Source organism: Maylandia zebra, linkage group LG1 (genome assembly GCF_041146795.1).
Source record: "Maylandia zebra isolate NMK-2024a linkage group LG1, Mzebra_GT3a, whole genome shotgun sequence".
In the NCBI taxonomy this organism is placed as follows: domain Eukaryota; kingdom Metazoa; phylum Chordata; class Actinopteri; order Cichliformes; family Cichlidae; genus Maylandia; species Maylandia zebra.
The window spans coordinates 5,982,537-6,005,438 of record NC_135167.1 but is presented as its reverse complement, the minus strand read 5'-3'; the positions used below and the strand labels follow the sequence as shown (position 1 = coordinate 6,005,438).

Genomic DNA, 22,902 nt, shown 5'->3' with positions numbered 1-22,902 from the left:
TTAGTTTTTACAGCCTGCTCAGCTTTACTTACCGCCACAGAGCAGTGAAATTTGTGCCCCTGGTAAAGGAATCCATTTGTTTACTAAATTGAGCTTATCTTAAGAAAGTAAGGACATGGTGAAACGTTATACCACTAACCAATTAGTGAGCGTACACACACCTCCCAACCCAGTCATCTCTCATTTTTCTCCATTTCTTACTCTGAACAAAGCAAATTGACAATGTAAGTTTTTTATGAGGGCAGTCCTGTTTGTGCAGCAACCTTAATTTGCATGGTTAAACAGTGCTTATTAGGTTGTGTAATACAAACCGAAGCACGCCTCCCCCAATCTCACATTAACAAACATCAGATGCACTGAGCATAAGGGTTTGAGATTAGCTTTCTCACTGAACACTGTTTGAAATGTGTTTCATTTGGACTAATCACATTATTAGAGTGTTTATTAGTTTGTTGTTGGCTGTCACTACTTGTGAAGTCCATCGGTGTCCACTTGACTGAGCTGGAAGCTGCATTGCAGTATATTTTTTTTTTTCTTAGAGTGGCATAGAAAGGCTGATGCATGTCCTCTGAGAAGATACACTATCGACCTCCTCCCAGATGCCATTTTCAGTTTCATGCAGCATGAAATGGAGCGACTCATTAGCCAGTTTGTATGTCTGGGGTGCTTTTTTTTCACACAGGAGTATACGTGAGAGCTGCTGGCACATGGTAAAAGCAGAAGCACATGTAGTGTGCTTTTGCCAATGTGCCCACGTTCCCAAATAGTCAGCCCCCCGCCCCCCACAAAAAAAGGAAAAAAAAGCAGAACTGGCCAGGATGGTTTTCTAGCAGCAGGGAGGGGAGACAGAGGGACTCATTTGGCCGACGGGCAGTAACATTCATTAAGATACCATTAAGATACTAAAAAGTTCCCCTCGTTAATCACTCTGCTCATAAAACCCCCCAATAAGAGACCCGGCAAACACCTTTCCCTCTTTCCCAGCCTCATCTGCTTTGCCCCCTCTTTCTCTGCCCATCCTCACTGCCTGGCCTATTTAAGACCTGCACAGGTTCTGTCTTTCTCTTTCAGCTGTTTTACTCTCATCTCTCAATTCCCCTCCACCACTTTGTCATTTTAGATTAAATCTACCATCACTCAAGCACATACACCAGTGTGCTGGCACATTATATGTTTCACTTTTTAGTTAATTTTTTCCTATATGTATACTGTATAATTTTGCAGGAATCTGCGTGTGCCAGATGCTAGTTATAAGAAACATTTGAAATCGGCTAACTGCAATTTTAAACATTTCGATGCCGCTGTAATGTTTGGTGGAATCAACAACACTACTGATGAGTTTTTAGAGCATCTAAAGGGTGGCATTTGTTTTAGCTGGAATTTGTAAAGTGTGTTGATTTAGTGTCTTTATAGTTATGGGTAGCTGACAAGGCAATGAAGCTCTAGCTTCACGTACTGGTGCTCTATTCTTTTTAATTACAGTCTAGCCATAGGGTCAGTTTCACCTTGAGCATGGATTAGAAATCAGCTTTCTTTTTCACCGTAGTAACCTTTGTAATGAGAGAGTTATACTCATCACCCCAGATCAGTATCAAAGGTCATCTATCAATGGATCCAGACGTTCATTTGTGTGTGTGTGTGTGTGTGTGTGTGTGTGTGTGTGCGTGTGCGTGTGTGTGTGTGGGGCTGCATTTTACGTTATGTACTGCGATTCCACTTTCTTTTTGGACACATCTTCTGTCTCTAGCCCCGTTTATGCATACATGGGCGTGTGTGTCAGTATACTCTGTGTATGCAGGTTGCATAAACACAGTATGTTGCATTTTTTCCGAGTGTCCCATGTATGTTTGTTTTCTACATGCAGGTTTCCTTCATCCAGAACCTGGTTTTCTGTGTGGAAAGAGCATATAGGGTACCTGACTTTGGCATGTGGGAGAGAGGCAGCAAGTACAATAATGGCAGCACTGAACTGCATTCCAGGTCAGTAAAAAGAAAACACACAAAAACATTCTCTCCACACTCTCGTTTTTTTTTTTGTTTTTTTTTTAAACCTTACTTTTGCTTTTCTCTATACTTTTACCACTTTTGTAGTACTGGCCAGAATATGTCCTGTATGCAGGGTGCTGCAAAAGTCCTAAAACTCTTAAGTTACATACCTGAAATAAGGTCTGTGGGAAAGTTGTAACACCAGAAAAAAGATGTGAGAATGTATCAAAGATTCAAAATAAATGTTTTTAGAGCAAACCCATACTTCATGGGTTTGCAAACCCACTATATTTTACATGGTTAGCATGGTTGTCTCACAGCAAGAAGGTCCTGAGTTCACTTCCACCATCAGGCCGGGGTCTTTCTGAGTGGAGTTTGCATGTTCTCCCTGTGTTGCGTGGGTTCTCTCCAGGTACTTCACCGTCCTCCAACAGTCCGAAGACATGCAGTTTGTGGGGTTAGGTTAACTGGTGATTCTAAATTGCCCTTCGGTGTGAATTGTTGTCTGTCTCTATGTGTTAGCCCTGCGACAGTCTGGCAACTTGTCCAGGTTCTACCCTGGATCTCGCTTAAGACGGCTGGGATAGGCTCCAGCGCCACCTGCAGCCCTGAAATGGACAAAGGGAAGAGAATGGATGGATATATTTTACATATATTTAATATGCTAAATGTGTCACTTAAGAGTTGCCATTTTACACATCCACTCGTCTAATGCATTAGGATGCATTTGGAGTCATTTTTTGTATGTATCTGATGAGTAGACCAATATCGAGTCACCTTCCACCACCTTGTCCACCCACACCTGAGGGAAATGCGTCACTCTTTAGCTGGTAAATTCTTCACTGTGCTCACCTTAGCTGCTCATGTTTTTTTTCTTTCCCCCCCTTTTTTTTTTTTTTTTTAAATCTTAGCAGCTGTTGCTTTAAATTGGGGATTGAGCAGTGGGTGTAGCAGTAAACTGAGGTGCCTACTGATGAGTCACAAGAGAGAAACAATCGTTTTTTAAAAATGCAACAGTGCTTAAATGCTCCATGGGCCAAGAGAAACTATACCTTGATACTCTTCTAGTTTTATAAATACACCCGTTAAAACAGATCTTTTAGTTTTACTAAAGTATTACTTTGGTTTTCTTCTTACGCAACTGCAAATCATATTTGCCTGGGCCCATATTTGTTTCTGTCTCACTGTCGGTGAGTGCAGCACTTGGAAAAACAACAATGATGTAGAGTGTTCCATCTTCTTGAAATTAACTACAAAACCCCTAATTATTTCAGATTTTTAGTAATAGGGCTCTGAGTTAAGTTTATTTGTAATATCTATGTATTTTAATTCACTAGATTGTGAAATTCTAATGGTTTTTGCCAATGACTGTAGAAAACAGTCATTGGTTTTTGCTTATAGAGAAAACAACAGTAACTATAGCAAGAAGGACTCTTATCTATTCAATCTTCTTTTTCTTTCCTGTCCATATAAATAGATCAGCGCCAAACAATAAATGTAAAAACACTGTATTTCCTGCAGGAAGCAGCAGAAATGTGGGAACATGTAATGCTTTTCTTTATAATCAAGTCTATTTGATCTAGTGAGGTGTTTGTCGGGTCAGTGTGTACTGATGGAAATGTCAAATCAGCACAAGTTGGTAGCTAAAAAAAAATGTCAGTCAGCAAGTAAATAACCTATATTAAAAGAAAATGTAATGGACCAGCCATCTGAATGGTTAACCACCATGCAGATAAGGATTTGGAACAACCTGTTCAAACACCAGCACTGTTCTTAGCCTGTGTTGACTTTTTGTTACGTTTTCCCTAACTGATTTATCATCCAAGGTCAAACCGGCCTTCCTCTCCTCGCTCGGTTTCTTGATAAAGATCCTCAATTTCTGCTATTGCTTATCTCTGAAAAGCATGTCTTTTTTTCTTTCTCCAACAATCCAGAGCTATTGGCACCAGCCTGTCAAGATGTCCTCAAGAAAAGATAACAAATTCAGTGTATTGAGGAGTGCTGTGTCTTTTCGTGTTTCTATCTCTCCATGCCATGCTTTTGGATTCCCCCAGTTAATGAGTTGGCTTATATATGTACTTTTGTATTAATTACCATGGCGTATCCAAAAACGAAACAATTCAGAATGGCTCCATGGAAACACGATCTGTATAATAATCAAACTCCATATTAGAACCATTCCTCATCTGTCACGTCCGGCTTCGAAACACGAATATGGCTCTAAGCTCACAGGATTCACAATGGATCATTCCTGAGCAGTCGGTGGTTCTGTCAACTGCAGAATCACAATCACAATGAGTTTGTCCATTTTTAATCAAGTAAAGAAAAGTTGGTGTGTGTGGATCAATACTGAACCACTGTATGTAAACACACCTACTCTCAGAGTAGCAGAAGACTGTTGTACAGTCTGCAGCAATATTTTCATCATGCGAATCCTTATCTCCACCTGTCAACCGACATGGTTGCATCATCATTTTACTCTGGTCCTGATTCCAAGCATCACTTTTTTTAACACCCTGGGTTTCCACAAAGCTTTAAAGCATTCTATGTACATGTGAGGTACTGTCAGGATTTCTGACCACTGCTGTCAGTTTGCGCGTGTTTGTGTATCTCTGTGTGTTACACAAAACTACTTTCAGCAGAACTCTTTTAGAGGCTAAATTAGCCTCCCATCATCTGTACTAATGCTTTTTAATATGTCAGCACATCTACCACCAGTCAGTGGCAAGTTTCCTGCATTTTTTCCCTTTCTCCTCTCTGTTCTTTTCTAGGGAAATCTTGGTAGGGTAGAAAGGGAAACAAAATGACAGTAAAATTGATTCACATTTAGGCTGCATTGCAATCACAGTAGCCAGCCACTGTGAAATGCATTATGTTTTTTTTTTTTCTCTCCTCTCCATCATCCATTATCGAAAGTAGACCACAATCTCAGGAGCCTTCAGCTTTATTGAATCCTAACAGATAGCCATTTAAGATTCAAATGTGATTCAGAAGGCTTTCTGGTGAACTTTGGGGACTTTTGACATTTTCAAAACACATTTGGTTCACGTTGCATCATTTTTTCTGCTTTCTTAAGAATGAAAAATAATATATTCTTAAACTGATCAATGTTAGATTGAATTATACTTGCTTATTGTATGTTTTGGTGAAAGTTTGCAGTTTCTTTTCTTTTCAGCTCTGTGGGCCTTGCTAAAGCTGCACTGGAGGCCATCAATGGATTCAACCTGTTTGGAAACCAGGTATTTGATTCCCTGACTTCTTATACTTTGCCACCTCTTCCGAACTCACATTGATTTGTCTCCTGTTTAACTGTGCCACCAGGTAGTAGACTGCATTATAGCCCATTCAAATCTCCTCTGTACATCAAGAAGGTATCCTAGCTGGGTGCAATGTCACCCCGATGACCAGCCTGAATAGTAGAAAACTGCAGTTTATTTACAGGTAGACAGCATCAGTGTAATTAGTGCCGCTGTCACTGTAGCAAGATTGCTTCTCTGAGTGGACGATTGATCAGGAAAGTATGTTTGTGCATGTTTGTGTTTGTCTCAGCAAATTGTTTGTGCTTCTACAGACTGTGATCGATGGCCACAGTTGAATCAGGTTTCCCTCCAAATTTCAGAGGCTGTTTTTCTGTGTGCAAAGTCCATTAGTGGATATGTTTCTTATTTATTTATTTAATTTTTTTAGGAGAAGAAAACAGAGACATTCATTATACCTGCTAATGGATTGGAAAATGAAGCCTTCCACTTAGCAAGCTTCCTCTCTTATTATCTTTTCTTCTTATTTTCTTCACTCGGGTATTTGCCCAGAATGGTTTGTGTGGCAGTTCTCTCCATTTAAGCTTAGACTCTTTATCTTCTCATCGTATGGCTGTCGGGTATGACCGTAAAGTTGCTGTTTGTGTTTCTCTTCTGAACATCTGCAAAATAAAGGATTTAACTGTGCCTGAAAATGGATTTTGTCATTGAGCTCAAGCTTGTTGAAAGAATCAATTTATAGAGGTGGCTGCTTTATGGTCCATGCTGTATGGGGCTTCTGTACATGTGAGAGAATGAGTGTGCCTGTCTCTGCCGGTCTCGTGCCCCTTTGTGGGAATGCTACAAGCTTTCCAGTTGCTTATTAATGGTCTCTATCAATCTTGATGTCCCAGCTGACGCTCAAGCACCAAATGTAGCTCCTTCCCCTCGATGCCCTAAACCGGAACATTCAGTACACTCTTAACTCTTCTATCATACTTTTGCACACTCTTGTGGCTGTATATCACAGTTAGCCTTTGTATTACATGGACAGACACGCATCCTTCAGTTTTGGAAAAGTCACACCCAACCCCTCACCACAGCCCCCTCAAAGTCACACTGAACGCATGATAGAAGCCTCTCGGTGTGACAAATTGAACTGGGCGGATAAAATTGATCTCACATGAGGAGGATCCTTCAACTTTAAAGCCGGTCTTTAAATTCACAGTGCTGTTTACACACGGCTCTACAATCAAATCCCAACACATTCTAGTTTCTCTCAAGGGACTGTCACCTAATTCACACCGTGTCAAGAGCAGGGATAAAGCAGAGCCAAGCACATGCTTAACAAAGTCCAGTTTAATATATTTCTGTAAATTAAATGTATTTCATACATATATCAGTGCATAGAAAGTGGTGCCAAGTTAAAGTTCAAAGTAAATCATTATAGTGTCTTTAAAAAATGGGCTTTAAATAATTGACATTCAATCAATGTTCATAGCAGACCATAAAAAAACCCAATGACATCAGTGGTTTTTTTTGAGAGGCGTGAGCCAAATCCTCACAGTAGGTGGAAGGATGGTTGTATTGAGAAAAACCTGAAAATAATTTATATTGACAGATATTTGCCTTCAAAGACTATCAAAGACTGCAGGTTATAGTCAACTTTTTTTTTTTTTACTTCAGATCACTCATGAGGATGCATAGTGATAGATGCACAAGGAACAAGCAGTTCTTAGTTTTCTAAAATCAAAGTTGGTTTGAAGAAAACCTTAAAACAGCATCCACTGCTCAAAAAGGGTTGAGCTGTTGCACTGAAAGTATTCTACAGATTATGTCTTATCTTAACTCATTGCCTAGTTTTTTTTTTTGTTTTTTTTTTATTGCTTAGTTCTGTTGGAAGAGATATTATGCTACAAATATACAGTGAATATTCAAACTTATTTTTTATTTTTTGTAAAAGAGGTAAATAGAAAAATGTAGTAGTTAAATCATGATAAGCTGGTTGGACTGTCTGCTTCTGCTTAAAAAATGTGACTAAATAAAAGAAGACAAAATGGCTCAAATCTAAAAGGCAAAAACACTCATTTTACATGCTTGCTTTGTGGGTTAGTGTTTTTATACGTTGCTTTTCTAACACTCTTGTTTTCTTATGTGGGTTTTTTCACTAACTTGCCACACAGCTGTCTACACTGGTGGCTAGCAATTCACTATGTATGCACTATGTAAATTTCTAGAGGAAAGCTTGCTGATTTGACTAAAAGCCTTGGCCAGATGTTTTTTTTTCTTTCTTTCTTTTTTTTTTTTTTTTTTTTTTTTTTTTTTAGAAATAAAAAACGCGACATTGGCAATATTCATACATAATGCATCTGACTTGCGTTAGAAACTGCTTAGCAGTTTGGGGGAATTGCCCACTTGGTTTCATATAAGCACTGCTGATGGATGGATGGATGAAGTGCAGTGGACTGTTTTTTTTTTTCCTGAAAAATGGTTTGATTGCTTCCCTTACTGAGTAAAAAGCACAAAATGTTCCCCCCCTTCCTCTCATGGAAGTGTTTAAGTGCTCTGGATGGACAAACTGCATCGTGGTAGTAGTGCTTCATTTTTGTACAGGGAGACTTTTAAAGTGATCGGATGACTAGCTGTTGTTTAAGCACTCCCACACTGCACTTCAATAACATGAGCAATCCAAATATATCTGCCTGGTTTTACAGCAAAACAGTGTTTTGATGTGTGGAGGTGTAATACCGGAGGCTTTGAAGCCAAATAATTTTAAGCATTTCCATATTTATTTATTTATTTTTATTTCTTTGGACAAATGGAGGACTTTGTGTATGTTTGTCGTTTTGCACGTATAGAGCTATATGTTACTGTGAAGCACAAATTGTTTAGCTGTAAATTGAATGCTTTTCTTTTATGCTGCAGGGCTGCTCATGGTCTGTGATATTTGTGGATCTGGATGCTCACAACAGGAACAGGCAAACCCTTTGCTCTCTACTACCCAGAGAGTCTCGCTCCCATGTGAGTACATCAATCAATTTATTGACTGTGTACATCTTCTAAATAATTTTAATAAAACAAAGAAAAGCATACAGATTTTACAAGTAACAAAAGGCAGAAACGACACAAAGCAATATGTGCAATAGAGCACTTCTAAAATTTGCAAAATATTATCAGCTTCATATCTTAAACATCTTGTAGAGCCATTCACTCTCAGAGTGCAGGCTTTTCCGTGGTTCCTAGAGTTTCCAAACGTAGAATGAACTTAAGTCAGTGCTTTCAACTATCAATCCCCGCTTCTGTGGAACCAGCTCACAGTTTGGAGTTGAGATACTGGCACCCTCATACTTCTACAATTAGGCTTAAAACATTTCTGTTTGATAAAGCTTGGGGTTGTAGTCAGGACTCTCTCTGGTAACCATTTCTTCTTCATTATGCATTTTATTCTTGTTTCTCTTTTCTCTCCTTTTTTCTCTTCTCTTTTACCTCACCCCTAAACCCTTACCCTGGTTCTGCTGAAAGTCTCTTCCAGAGAAAGAGGGGGGTTCTTTCTTCCCACCATTGCTTGCTTCATAGGGGATCGTCTGATTGTTGTAGTTCTCACTCTAATTAGTTTTTACCTTACAATATGAAGTGCTCTGAGGTGTCTGTTCTTGCAAATTGAATCAAACTCAGTAAACTGAATTTCACTGAAGGCTTATGACAAATTGGTACATGGTCTTGGGATGACAATGTCAGTCCAGCACAGTGAGCACTTTGCATTTGCTCAATTTTTAAAATATTTAAACTATTAACTATTGTAGAGAAATGTTGAACCAGCATACAGGAATGTGCAGTCAGAGCAAAAAAACTCCCACAGTATTTTTATGATATCCGCCTTGCAGTGATCGTTAAAACAGTGATCAAGTAACCTTTCGTTTTGCTCTAAAATGCAACAATCTTTTAAAATAGTTTATTCAAAAATCAAGAATCTTATTTTTATTTCCTTTTTGTTATTTTGTCTAAATTGATCATATTAGAACTAGAATAAATATTAAAATATTGTTTAAATGTTGCATTTTGTCTGTGAGCTGATCTCTTTGTTCTTAGAAAAATATCCACAGTTTCACAGCATGACGCAAACGTTTCCCCCAACGCTCTTTTACGGTGTAGAGAAGCAGCTGTATGCATAGTCTCTACAAAATAGTAGCCTGTCACGCATATGTCAGATAAGGTTAATTACACACATCAAACAGACCACGCACTCATGTCAGTGTGTCAGTAGATATCAATTCAACAATGTATGTTCCTCACGGTGCAGTCATTACACTGCCCGTACCTGAGCTCTTGATCGTACACCACTGACAAGAAATGGCAAAAGTAAGAGCTGGATATAGAGATGCAGGGAGGTAAAGCTCAAAGAAGAAAGCGTGAGGAAAATCTTTCCTACTCGCCAACACTCGCAGGCACTTAAATTATTACAGCTGTGTGTGTGTGTGTGTGTGTCGAACTTGTAAGCCAGAATTGTCTAGTCACCAACAGCCTGGGAGGAAATTAGTGTAATTAGACGATCAGCAATGGCATTATAGACATAGGAGACTGACATTAAGAAGTCTGAAGGAGTGCAGGAGACGCCAACAATTGTCAGGATTGTGTCAAGATATGCAAAACATCAATATATTATCACTATGTCATGTAATATGTCAAAAGATTGAAATCCAGTATTCAATTCTAGACACATTCAATACCTGCACAGAGTGTGTTGCAAGCTGATATGATTTCTCAGCTGTAGCTGCTGAGGATGTTACCATGTAGATTAGGGTTGTAACAAGAATTTGAAGAATATAAATGAATAGGACTAGAAAGAGCTACACCTGGCTCCTCTGTGAGCTGCAGAGATATGTGCAAAGTATAAAAAAGAAACGCGCTACAAAGGAGAGCAGCAGAAATCAAAACAGAACAGAAATCTGGTCCTTAAGCGTTCATAGCCACGTCCATGTCAGAGCGCTTGTCCCTGCAGTTATTTTATAGATTCCAGTGCTCAGACAGGATATGGAAAGGCTTTGATTTTTGGAATCTGCCGTCTATTAATAAACTTTAAATATTCATAGCTGTTTGCAGTGAAGCTATGCCCTGATAGATTTCATTTCCCTTGCTTAATAGAGTAAACCAAACAATAAAATGGGACTATTAGATGCTCAGTCACAGTGGTTTGTCAAGCCTGATAACAAGATTCATTCCTAACCATAGCCTGTATGTAAATGTAGTCAGTGCTGTAGTGTTTTATTTATAAACCGACACTTTCACTCCTAAACCGCTTATGGGCATTCACGCATGTTTAATAATTCTTTCTGTAGAATATATAGATGTACAATAAATTATCTTATTGGCTTCCCTCATTTTATACTCAGAAATTATGCAAAGTGACTGTGAGATGCAGTCATTGGGAAAAGTTTTGGTCCTTGTGGAATTTTCAAAATATTTCTCTGACCTAAAATGCCAGTGGATTTTTACACAAACACTAAATGTAGCTAAAATATATATATATATTTTAAAAAAATGAAGTAAAAATATCAGCCTGGAAATATATATTATATATAGCAAATGTGGCAAAAACATTTCACGTAGTTCATAATTGTTGTAAATCTTTTTGTTTGTCTCCGGCAGAACACAGATGCAGCTTTACTTCCAACCATCAGCTATCCTGCGTTTGCTGTTGATGATGATGCTCTTTACACTCAGACACTTGACAAGATTGTCCGCAAGCTCCGTGGCAAATATGGCTTCAAACGTTTCCTCCGTGATGGCTACCGCACCGCAAACGAAGACAAGAATCGCCGCTACTACAAACCTGCTGAAATGAAGGTTTGTACTCGTGTTTTTTCTCTATATTCTGTTCTTCTTTGGATTAAAGCCACAGTTTTTGTTTCATTTTAAATAGCTCATTTGTATTTTGCCAATGCAAAGAAGAAATTATGGGGTATATTCCTAACGAAGATAATGTGATCCAAAATGTTTCTTGTTGTTCCAGGTTTTAATAAGATGGTCATTAGCGTAGCAGTTGAAATAAAAATTATATCTGTGAATAATATGCTTCAAATCTAGTAAATGGATTTTTAAAAAATTAACCCGACTTTCCATTAAAGAAAATGATCAGTTAGAGATTTACGAGCAGTGACATTTTAGAATTTTTAGACATCGAATAAATATATTGTGGTCCAGTGTGCTGACAGCTACACTTCTAGTCCTTTTGTCATGGTTTGTGATTCTTGTTGAGTATTTTCTTTAGTAATTTTCTCTTTTGTTATTCCTAATCTGTTTTTGCTTTTTCTTTTTTCGTTTTACCTCCTTTCTATTATTTTTATCTCTTTTAAAATTGTCTGCGCTGTTCTTATCACCTCTGTTTAATCTGCCTCACATGTTCCATAGCAGCTAATTATTCACAGAATTAAAGGATGATACTTTATTAGGTACACTTTGCTGCTTCAGAACTATCTTACCTCTTTGTTGGTAAAGTGCTGGAAACATCTTGGTGAGCCAGTCCAGTTTGAATTGAACCTTAAGGTGCATACCTTGACTATAACAAACAATTGAGTTACTGTTGTCTTATTGTTAGCTCTAATTAGTTTGGTCATTCACCTCAGACTTCATTCACCCCCCCCCCCCCCCCCCCCCCCTTCTCTTTTTGGAACACTCTTTGTAAGTCACGGAGATGTAGATCAGCAGTTTCTGAAAGTCTTAGGCCAGCCCATCTGGCACCAAAAACCATGCCATGTTCAGAATCACTTAAATCACCATTCTTCCCCATACAGATGCTCAGTTTGAGCTGCAGGATGCCTAAGTGTGTTGCATTACTGCCATGTGATTGGCTGATTAGCTATTTTCATTAGTGAGCAATTTAGCAGCTGAACAAAATGACGAGTGTATGTGTGTGTGTGTGTGCGTGTAAAATATAGGTTTAATATAACTGAGTTGAACTCAATTGCCAGTAACCACAAGCACAGCTAGCAATGCATAACATGTGGAAAAGTTCAGCTTGAAAGTGCTTGACATTTCAAAAGTTTTCGAAATTCATAATCCTCCAAAGGTTTCATCCTTTTATGATAATGCTAAGAGATCTGCCTGCGACTTAGCCTCTCCCATTCCACGCATCCTAATCCCCCAGGTATTTCACCCTAAATCTTAGCGTGCATGTGTGTGGGTGCGCTGGGTATGCAGCTGAGTTGTTCCTTATCAGTGTGTATGCTCATGCATATACACCTATGTGAATGACCGGGCATTCATTGTCCTTTAGTGAATTCCCTGTGATCCTGGCCAAATGACAGTGCAGTCACTTTAGAAGCATACCATGAGTGAATCGCAGGCTGGACTCTTAATACTAAACAAATCATTACTTTACCTGGAGAGCTAGCCTGCTAGAATTAATGAGCTCAGAGAGGCGTTAGGTAAGAAAGCAGAGATCTGTGAGTTTAGACAGATGCTGGAGTTTCTGTTTGGCAGTGAAACACTAACCAACTGTTTCAAAAGGCCTAATCAGTTGTACCTAGTAGGGATGTATGTAATCAAAGAGTCACCTGACAGTAATTTGATTCCTTAATTACATTCATGATTCATTAAAAAGGATAGTCATCACTTTGTAGTGACAAAAGGTGACTTTTCTGTCTGAAAGGTGAGGCTGAGAAAAAAAGATTTAAAAAGGCACTGATGATGGAAGTGCTTGCTTGATATGTCAGAGTGGGCACTCATGGGGCTCCAACTCTGAACCACTTTGAAATGAGCTTTGTTTAATCCTGCGGTTAATAGGATACAAAGACTCTAAGAATTATCAAACAATGTTTAATGCCTCAGTTCCTTCAGGCTCCGTCCTGCCCTTAGTTCAACCAGCAGGCAGTCAGATTTGTTGTGGAAGACACTCTGGCCAGTTAACGTTTCATAATGTAAAAACCCAATTAATTTTTTCATTCATTAATTTTTTTTATTAATGAATTAAAAAAAGTGATTTGCCAGTTTCAGAATCCTCGCTGATTAATAGTGTTACAAATATAGTCGAAAAGCAATACCGTGAGTAAAATGTTACCTCTTTTGAGTCATAAGCCACCTCACAACAAAATGAAATGCTTTGAGTGTGTCTGACACAGTTTGCGTTTTATCTGGAGGAAAGAAATCACAGGTAGGCCGGGTTCCCCTGCAGAAGACATTGACTAAAGTTGTTGTTGGTGTTTAAGAGAGAATTCACAGCAGGGCAGGCGTCTGTGCTCCCTGTCTGTTTACCATTGACAGAGAGCAGCGGCAGCAGCCTGTGTGATAGACAGTTTTACCAATCAGTCGAGCTGCTCAAGCACAAAACACCAGGGATCCCTGTCTGTTTACAGCCTCAACGGGCCAAAAGGCACAGGCCTCACTGGGTGACTGCCTCAGCTCTCCTGTTCTCTCGTACTCTCTCCCCCCCGCCACCAAATACACCCCTCCCCTGCTTCTCTATCTCTTTATGCACTTGCCTTTCTTTTTTCCTTCCTCTCTATAACCCACCTGATAGCTGCTATTGCTTCCCGTCTTTGGTGAAATATACACCTCGAGACCTGCAGATCTACATAATCACAGAGTGCCGACATTTAAAGAAGCACATTAATACAGACATGAGTATCCGCTCAGTGAAAAGCACCTTCTAAGTGTGTTTGTACGAGCATGTGTGCCAGCTCAGCCAGGCATTTGTTATTGCATTAGGATGTCTCTGTTATCTTCCATCAGCGCAGAGATTATTGAAAAAGATAAGGTACAAAGATAGTCAGAACTAATTACTTTTATAGATAGAGGGACTAAAATGCAGACACACACGGACATATGCACACATGCATTTTGTATCGATGGATTTTTTTTAAGAGGCTAATAAAATTCTGCAGACTATTTGATCTTTTTACAAACTGACCTTTTATTATTTTTAGTGTTTTTCCAAATTCGGTAACTAAAGGTGGGTTATTGTGTAGGGACAGTGTTTTGAGTTGATCCTCTTTAATTAAGCACTGAATTGCTAAAGTGAATAATTGTCTGCTTAGCTTTATTGTCTATTGTAAATGTGACTTGTAATTGAATGGCTTAAGATTTTTGTTCGTTTGTTTGTGCATGGGTGCTTGTGTAAGATACAGTGCAAATACAGTAGATGAAGTGTGCAAGATTCAGAGAAAAATCCAGGAAGTGATGGTGTGAATTCAAGTGTTTATTTAGGGAACTTTTGTCTAGCTGCTGCCACTTGGTGCTTTTGATTTATTCACATTCATTTGACAGCAATGTGTTTATGAGCTGACAGGTTTAATTAAATAAATAAAATAAAAAACTGAATAAATTGGCCAAATAAGAGGAAGCAAGGAGGGAAAAACACTGAATGGTTTGACAAGTATAAAAAATGATAGAAATCATATGCCATGGCCTACAAAGTCACTAGTTCTTACTTGTGGGAAGAGGCATGGGTTACATTTTGCAGTGGATTTGTCAAAACAGCAACTGAGTTAATCTTTTAGAAAAAATTATGTTCATCTTAAATTAGACAAATGTGTGCCGAGGGTTTTGAAGTTGTTTTGGAGGCTAAAGGAAGCCGAACATCTTACTGAAATGACTTGGGTTGGTCTGTTCCAGGCAACATGAGAGCTGTCAGTCAAACTTTGTTGCACACTAAACAGCTGGACCACAACCAAGCAATCTGCTGCATGTCTGGCGTGAGAAAGTGAATCAGTCAAAGGATTCTGATTTGTGATTTAGTATGAATACACAAGCAGAACTATCTACTATGAAATACATGTATTTAATGTGAGCCAAAGCTCCCATATTTATAAATAGTTTGAATTAAAAGAAATTATAGGATTAGAGGCAAAACCCTTAACACTCGGTCAACTATTGTGGTGGGATCAGGTGGCTCAGTTATGCTATGGTGACATTGTGCTGATGCATTTTGGCTTCACTTGACCTTTTAGAGGGAAGGGTCACCGCAAAATCACCTTTCTTCTGTGATGGAGCGGTTCTGTCATGATGGGAGTGGTCATTGAACTACAATGAATTTGAGTATCACGCGTTATGGCCTTCACAGTCACCAGATCAGTCTCCACCACCATCATTAAAACATCCAAAAACAAAAATGTTTTGGAAGAACATGCCTCTAACAAGCTTTCAGAAACTTGAATAAAAACCTTAAAGGGTATATTGAAGCTTATTTGTGGCCTGACTAAATATGTATGATAGCTTGCAGTCCCATTTGTAACACATGGTATAGTTTATTGATTGGATTTTTGTTTGGACTTTATACTTTCAACTTTAGGTTATATAAAACTACTGTGAACCTCACATTCTAAAATGTCAAGAAGAACTCGACCAGAACTAAAAGGCAACATCCATCCATCCTCATCCGCTTTATCCGAGGCCGGGTCGCGGGGGCAGCAGCCTAAGCAAACAATGTCTTTTTTTTTTAACTTAAGCACACAGCGAGTAGGTATTTATATTGTTAAACATACATTGTAATTCTCTTGTCTTTGTTATACTGAGTGAAATCTGACAAATCTTTGATATTGAAGGTCTGAGTTCACAGGCAACATGGCAGTGTTTTTTGCCACAGTGTCATTTTCTGAGCGCTGCTCTTAAGTGTTTGTTGTTGCTAGGTTACAAATAATACCTTATTTCATGTTAGGTTGTAAAAGACTGAAAGCCAAGATTTTGATTATTCAGTGATAGAGAAGTGACACTGAGTCCTCAGTAAAACTAAACTCCGACTTTCTCTGTGTTTTTCCATCTATGTGTCTGTCTATTGTAAACATACTAAACTTTCACACCTCTAGATGTCCTCCTCAAAACAAACAGCCAAGTTTTTGAATTAGAAAAAAAAAGACCTTGTAAAGGATCAGTAATATTTCTCTCTATACTGACAGGTTTCATTCAGAATGTCACATCCTTTATATTTTTTCTCTGTGCCATACTGTTCCATACTCAGTGCTGCTCAAATTCAGCTTTAAAGCTCCTGCGCCTCTCTTCTCTTTGTGAAATGAAAAAAGCAATAATTCCTCCCCTCTCTTCCTCTCTCTGTCTTTCTCCAGCTTTTTGATGGGATCGAGTGCGAGTTTCCCATATTTTTCATCTACATGATGATTGACGGTAAGCCTTGTTCTATCCATTGCTGCTGTTATGGTGCCTCAAGTGGGTCATTGCCATGGTATAAGACAGACTTATAGCGTTTTACAGGAAATTACATTTTTCTCTGGTTTTAGAGGACATGGATACACACTTTTTTTCTTTTTTTTAAATTTGTTAGTGACCCAAAGTAAATGGTCAGAAATAAATGAAAGACTCTAGTTTTTCCTAAGCATTTCTTTCTTCCTTTTTTAAAAAAAAAAAAAAAAAAAATCTAATAGCCCCTTTGCCTCTCTATATGCCACAGGTTTTTCTTAAGACTAACAGACAACCTGCAGGGCCTGTTGCTCTATATGAAGCTATTCATCTTTATTGGCTCTGCTCAAAAGAAAAAAGGCAGTTAAACTGATCCAGACGGATACATCAATAACCAACAAGCCTCTACAATGAAATGCTCTTAAAAAATCTTGTATACCTAGGAAGATTTTTATTGACAGTGCCTCACCATTTTTCAGTATTGTAAAACTATTTTATTAGGGTAACTTTGCCTGACTGATGCAGTTAACAGTTAGATGTGAAAAAGCATTTTCAATGTTTTATAGTGTGTGTGTGTGTGTGTGTGTGTGTGTGTGTGTGTGTGTGTGTGTGTGTGTGTGTGTGTTGTAGGGGTCTTCAGAGGAAATAAGGCCCAGGTCAAAGAATACCAGGAACTCCTTGAACCCATCATCTTTCAGTCGTATGACGGTGAGTAACCACATAAAAGCCAACATGCACCCACACACATGCAGTGACCGCTGAATGAGGAAAACCGTGAACTCCTGAACACAAACATATATGATATTATCTCATCTGGCCTGTCAATATAGTTCTTTTTAATACTTTTGATTCTGTTCTCTCCCCTTCCGGCAGCGACAAACTTTCTCTTATTAAATCAGTTTTACATATTCATACACCACATACCAAGGTTCACAAGAGTGATGCATCCAAGTGAACTCAACCTTCCCTGTGAGCTAAAGAGCCTGGCTCATGCATTCACCGGTACACATTGATGTGAGAGGACACAGTTAAATGATGAGGATGTCAAGAGCTGGGTGTTTCTATTCATCTATTCATAAAAGAAATTGAAATAATTGGAGTGCAGAAAGGATAATGATGTGAAACAGAGCTGACTTAAGTTACCCTGAATGTCTCTGCAGAGCTCTTTGTACTGGTTCTGTATAAATTAACAAAACTCCTGAAGTTAATTGGCTGGGTTTTAGAGGAGAACACAAAGGGAGTGTTTTCTGTTTTACTGTTAAATACTTATTAAAAGTGTAAATCCACCAATGGATTTTGTACTGTCAGAAGCTGCTATTGTATCTTCTTTTGCTGGTTTGCCTGACCTCCCAGGAGTCAGGGGCTCCTATTGTTTTGATAATACATAAAGCACATGCAGGGTTCAGCTATTGAAGACATGCTAATATATTGTGATGAGTGAGTGAGGACGGTGGTGGGGTCCTCAACTACAGTTGTGCTAGCCTTGAAGTAAGCATTTATATTATTTATTTAGTATTAGTATTTATATTATACACTGCAGGTCTTAATGCTCAATTCTGATTTTTTTGATCAAATCTGATTTTTTTTTTGTCTGATTGTTCACACTACAAATAAAATGTGACAGCAAACGTGCTCTAGTGTGAACCCTCAAAGCGGCCCGCATGCGCAAAAGAAGACGTCACACACAACGCGCTCTGTTTAGACCCAGACCAGACAGTATTGTTTGACTGATGGCCGTTAATATAAAGACTTGTTTCGGACTTTACGTTTCCCAATTTTGCTTAAAGTTATAAGGTTATTTTGTTATTTAGATATGGCCTAATAATGATCCTTATTGCTGTTTTAGAGAGGAGCAGTGCTTCAAAGGATAGTTGCAGATTTCTGTCAGAATCTGCAGATTATACAGTACAAATAAAATGTTCACGTTTCTCCAACGCTGTCTTCCCAACAGTTTCACTAACATCTACATTGGATGACCAGGAAGCATTCACGATGTCTTCTCCGGCGCTGATAATTGGCGTCTGTCTTGTGTCAGTGACGTAAAAGACGGATTTAATGCGACATGACCATTCAAACAGCAGTCGCTTTCTAAAACATCAGATATGTATCGGATTCAGGACCACATACTAGAGTGACCCAGGTTGGATTTGAAAATATCGGATTTGTGCCGTTCACACTGTCATACCATGATCGGATATGGGCCGCATAGGGTCAGAAAAGTCGGATTTGATGCGCTTTCACCTGCAGTGTGAACGTAGCCTTAGGCTACGTTCACACTGCAGGTCTTAATGCTCAATTCCGATTTTTTGATCAAATCCGATTTTTTTGTCTCCTCGTTCACACTACAAATAAAATGCGACAGCAAACGCGCTCTAGTGTGAACGCTCAAAGCGGCCCGCATGCGCAAAAGAAGATGTCACACACAACGCGCTCTGTTTAGACCCAGAGCAACAGTATTGTTTGACTGATGGCCGTTAATATAAAGACTTCGGACTTTACGTTTCCCAATTTTTGCTTTAAGTTATTTTGTTATTTACATAATAATGTAAATAACCTAATAATGATCCTTATTGCCGTTTAAGAGAGGAGCGGTGCTTCAAAGGATAGCTGCAGATTTCTGTCAGAATCTGCAGATTATACAGTACAAATGAAATGTTTACGTTGTCTTCCCAACAGTTTCACTGACATCTACACTGGATGGCTAGGAAGCGTTCGCGATGTCTTCTCGGGCGCTGATAATTGGCTTCAGTCTTGTGTCGGTGACGTAAAAGGCGGATTTAATGCGACTTGACCGTTCAAACAGCAGTCGCTTTCTAAAACATCGGATATGTATCGGATTCAGTACCACATACGAAAGTGACCCAGATCGGATTTGAAAATATCGGATTTGCGCCGTTCACACTGTCATAGCATGATCGGATATGGGTCGCATAGGGTCAAAAAAATCGGATTTGATGCGCTTTCGCCTGCAGTGTGAACGTAGCCTAAGAGTGGGCACAAAAAGATTTAGTGTTCTTATCTGTAGGTCCAGTTACAACCACTATGTGTGAAATATCCTGCTAAAGTGCTAAACTTAGATGGTTAACATGGTAAGCCCCATACTGCTAAAGAGAATTTTTAGTAGCATTAGCCAAGTTTTTGAATTAAGCTAAAAGTACAGGGGTGTCTCACGTAGCCATTTATAATTATCTGATTTTATTTATTTATTTGTTTTTTAATAATAACAAAATAAAATAAAACTTAGTTTGGGAACAAATTGAAAAATACGCTTTAAAGTTATTTGCCTATATCGCAGCTGTGCCTCAGGAGTTACTGGTTGTCCACCAGTTGGAAGGTTGGTAGTTTAAATCCAGGCTCCTCCAGTCTGCAAAGTGTCCACAGGGAAGATAATGAACCCCAAATTGTTTCTAGTCCATCTAAATTCAAATACCAGGTTTTTTTTTTATTAAAGTCCAGGTACACACAAAGGCTTCAGTAGAAACTGCATAAGAGTCATGTGTTTAAACATGCTAAGATGTAAAGGTGATCTTAAGTACAGCAGTGGTTCAAAGGTTAAACTCAGCATCTGTACTGCTGTATGATTTGTTGCTATTATCCCTGTGTGCCACCAGTGCAAAGTTACTGAAGTACATAGTTTTTGTACTATGTAAGAAGTAAAGATTATTTTTGCTTAGTCTTATGCACATAGAGCTTACACTTCTCGTTTCTCGTGCCAGGCCACGCTATAATCCCCAAGTACTACTATGTACCGGCTGACTTTGTGGAGGCGGAGCAGAACAAGCATGGGAGCCAGAAGCGTTTCCCTAGCAACTCTGGCCGTGATGGGAAAGTCTTCCTGTGGGGTCAGGCCCTGTACAACATTGCCAAGCTACTGGGTATGTCTGTGCGTCTGTGTGCTTAGTATGTCGACTTGAATTGATGCATTCATTCACTGTACTCTGACATTAATCTGCAAGTTCACGATTAACTTAAAACTAATATGTTTTCAATAGTTTTTCATTATGAATTATTTTTTGTAACTGTAGCTTAATACGTGTCTCACAATAATCCAAGGACCAAGTGTTTATGTGGGGTTTGTTTTCATTAAGTCTTTATGCGTTTACACTTAGTTACTTGTCAATAGTCGTGCGTCAGTATCCCACAGTATTCCCTACATTTTAATGGTATTCATATCTACCTTTTGTGGTATGTTTGTGTACATTCACTTTTCAGTGGATGAGCTGATCAGTCCCAAAGATATTGATCCAATTCATCGCTATGTGCCACGACAGGACCAGCGCAATGTCAGTATGCGGTACTCCAACCAGGTAAGCTCTGATGTAACTCTATCTGACGATCATCTGTCATCTACAGGCGTTTATTATCAGTACAACATCGGATTCAAGTGCTGAAGTGTTGTAAACTTATACTACCCCCCTGTAAATATGGCTGAAATCAAAGCATTTAAGAGCTTTTAGCCTATGAAGTAATTGCATCTTACACATGATGACAATCCTAATTGTTAGTTTATTCTAGATGTCAAGTAGCTGTAAGTGGAATTTTGCTGTAGATGCAGAAAGTGGGCAGCAAGTGGATTGCTCACTCTGCATTAAAAAAAAGAAAGAAAGAAAAGGACTTCTATATTTGTAATTTCTATCAACTGGGAGGGGAGTAAAAGGAGTGGAAATGTTAGCAGTTGTAATGAAAAATCAAAAGCTGATTGCTGATTGGAATACACTATATATAATAATAAGAATGTCTCCAGTGGTGATGGTGTTCTCTGCTAGCAGCTTCTCCTCTTGTTTAAAAGTCTACATTTATTCAAATTTAAAACAGATATTTCGATTTTATGATTCTTATCAGGCTTATATCTGGATTCTTTATATAAGCTGCTCCAGGGTTATTCCTGGCATTTTAGATCAACAAACACCTGCATCAGAGGTACATAAACAAAAAGGTGGTAGGTGGGTGGAGGTGGTATTTAAAAAGGCGAGGTCCTCACTAAAGCCACTCTTGTTCCATGCCCACGTATTCACTTTTCAAATCTGGCTGGATTTATATATATTTTTTCCAAAACAATGACAATTGATGATACTGAACAAAACTATTGAGTGTAACTCAGACTAGCTAGAAACACAGTTCTTCACCGCACAGTGTTTAGAGTCTTTTTTTTTGACATGGTTTCAAAATGCAGATATACTGTTCGTGCTCTGGAGTTTGCCTAGTCACATGTGTTACTGAAAATGAGATATCTAAACTGAGCCACACTGTTTCAGTATCAGCGATCTTAGAAATAACCAGGAAATTGTGGGAGAACCATAACTTATCAGAGTTCTACAGATCTTCACTTGCTGATGTTAAGTTTCATATTTCAGGAGGATTACATAAGCTATGACCTCACCTATTGTGCAGTTGCATGTGTCAGCCTCAAAGATGTACAGTAACCTCTCAATGCCAACTATACACCCACCCTTACTCCCGCAAGGCAATTCCCGCATCCTACCTTAAACCATTCACACTACTCAGTCCTGCTTACCACTGTTTGTTATTCATGTGTGGTAAGGTTTTAATTACTATTCATCCATCAACATCTAAACAAGCAGAAACTCTCATCTTATTTTACCTTGCCAAAGGCCAGGCTTGCAGACGAGGATTAAACCCAGTCAATTTTCTCCACAAACTACCTCCCTGAATAGCAATCATGTCTGAGGTTTAATTCTGTATCTGAGATGGCCGGCAGCTCTGTGGATCACACAGATGAAGGGTAGAGATACATACACACTGGAATGATTTTCATTTTCTTTGTTGTACAGCATCCTATTCTGTTGCTGTATGATGAATTGTGTTTTTGAAGCTAGGTCTATAAGACAGTACTAGAACAAGGCACACAAGAGAGGACATATCCTCAGAGGTATGATGAACACTAGACGGGATCAAATAGGTTGCCTGGAAAAAGATCAGCAGACAGAACAGACAGAGAGAAACAAACAGCGAGCCAGAAATGGAAAAGATCATGTCAGAAAAAATCAGCAGAAAATCATTTGTGAAGTGAGAAAATTTTAGAGAGAAATATTTGGTTCTGAGACGAACACGTATATTTTTAACTTTGTGAGGCTCACAAACATTCTTCAACTCAAGGAGGGCCACACTTACTGAAAGTTTTGGACATTTGCAAGCTCTGTGAAGACGTAACTCATCTCTCTTAATTCTGAATAATTGTTAAAGAAGGAAGCTCCCACGCCCATTATACTCCGTTACAGTTTTTGTTTACAACTTGTCTTGTCAGCTAGCAACTGAGTGCAGTTCAGAAGATAAGGGTTTGGTCTACATGTGTTCTTTTATTATGAAAACTGACCTGATGCTTTATGCTGTGTCGTTGTGTCGTTCTGTTGACTTCATCAGGTTAAAGAGGTGGGAAGTCTGGGCTTCTCAGCCCTGAACCCACAACCCAAACTCAGGTACTGCTTTTAGCAGGTATCCAAAAAATTAGGCAGTGGTATGATAGCAAGCATTGGCTTTAGCAATTAGGATCAAGTCGAATCAGTTTCACCAGCTATTATATCAGGAGCCCAAAGGC

General features: G+C 38.9%; 1 protein-coding gene across 3 annotated transcripts in view; it reads left to right on the top strand.

The window, feature by feature from the left end:
• phkb (phosphorylase kinase, beta) overlaps nucleotides 1-22,902 on the top strand; it is a 102,221-nt gene that overhangs the window by 33,300 nt on the left and 46,019 nt on the right. For all 3 annotated transcript variants that reach the window (XM_012919915.3, XM_076889609.1, XM_076889638.1), the window contains 8 exons: nucleotides 1,865-1,980; nucleotides 5,162-5,225; nucleotides 8,148-8,243; nucleotides 10,869-11,066; nucleotides 16,277-16,334; nucleotides 16,977-17,054; nucleotides 20,063-20,221; nucleotides 20,559-20,653. In XM_012919915.3, the coding sequence (XP_012775369.1) occupies nucleotides 1,865-1,980; nucleotides 5,162-5,225; nucleotides 8,148-8,243; nucleotides 10,869-11,066; nucleotides 16,277-16,334; nucleotides 16,977-17,054; nucleotides 20,063-20,221; nucleotides 20,559-20,653 (864 nt within the window). The remainder of the gene's footprint in view (nucleotides 1-1,864; nucleotides 1,981-5,161; nucleotides 5,226-8,147; nucleotides 8,244-10,868; nucleotides 11,067-16,276; nucleotides 16,335-16,976; nucleotides 17,055-20,062; nucleotides 20,222-20,558; nucleotides 20,654-22,902) is intronic.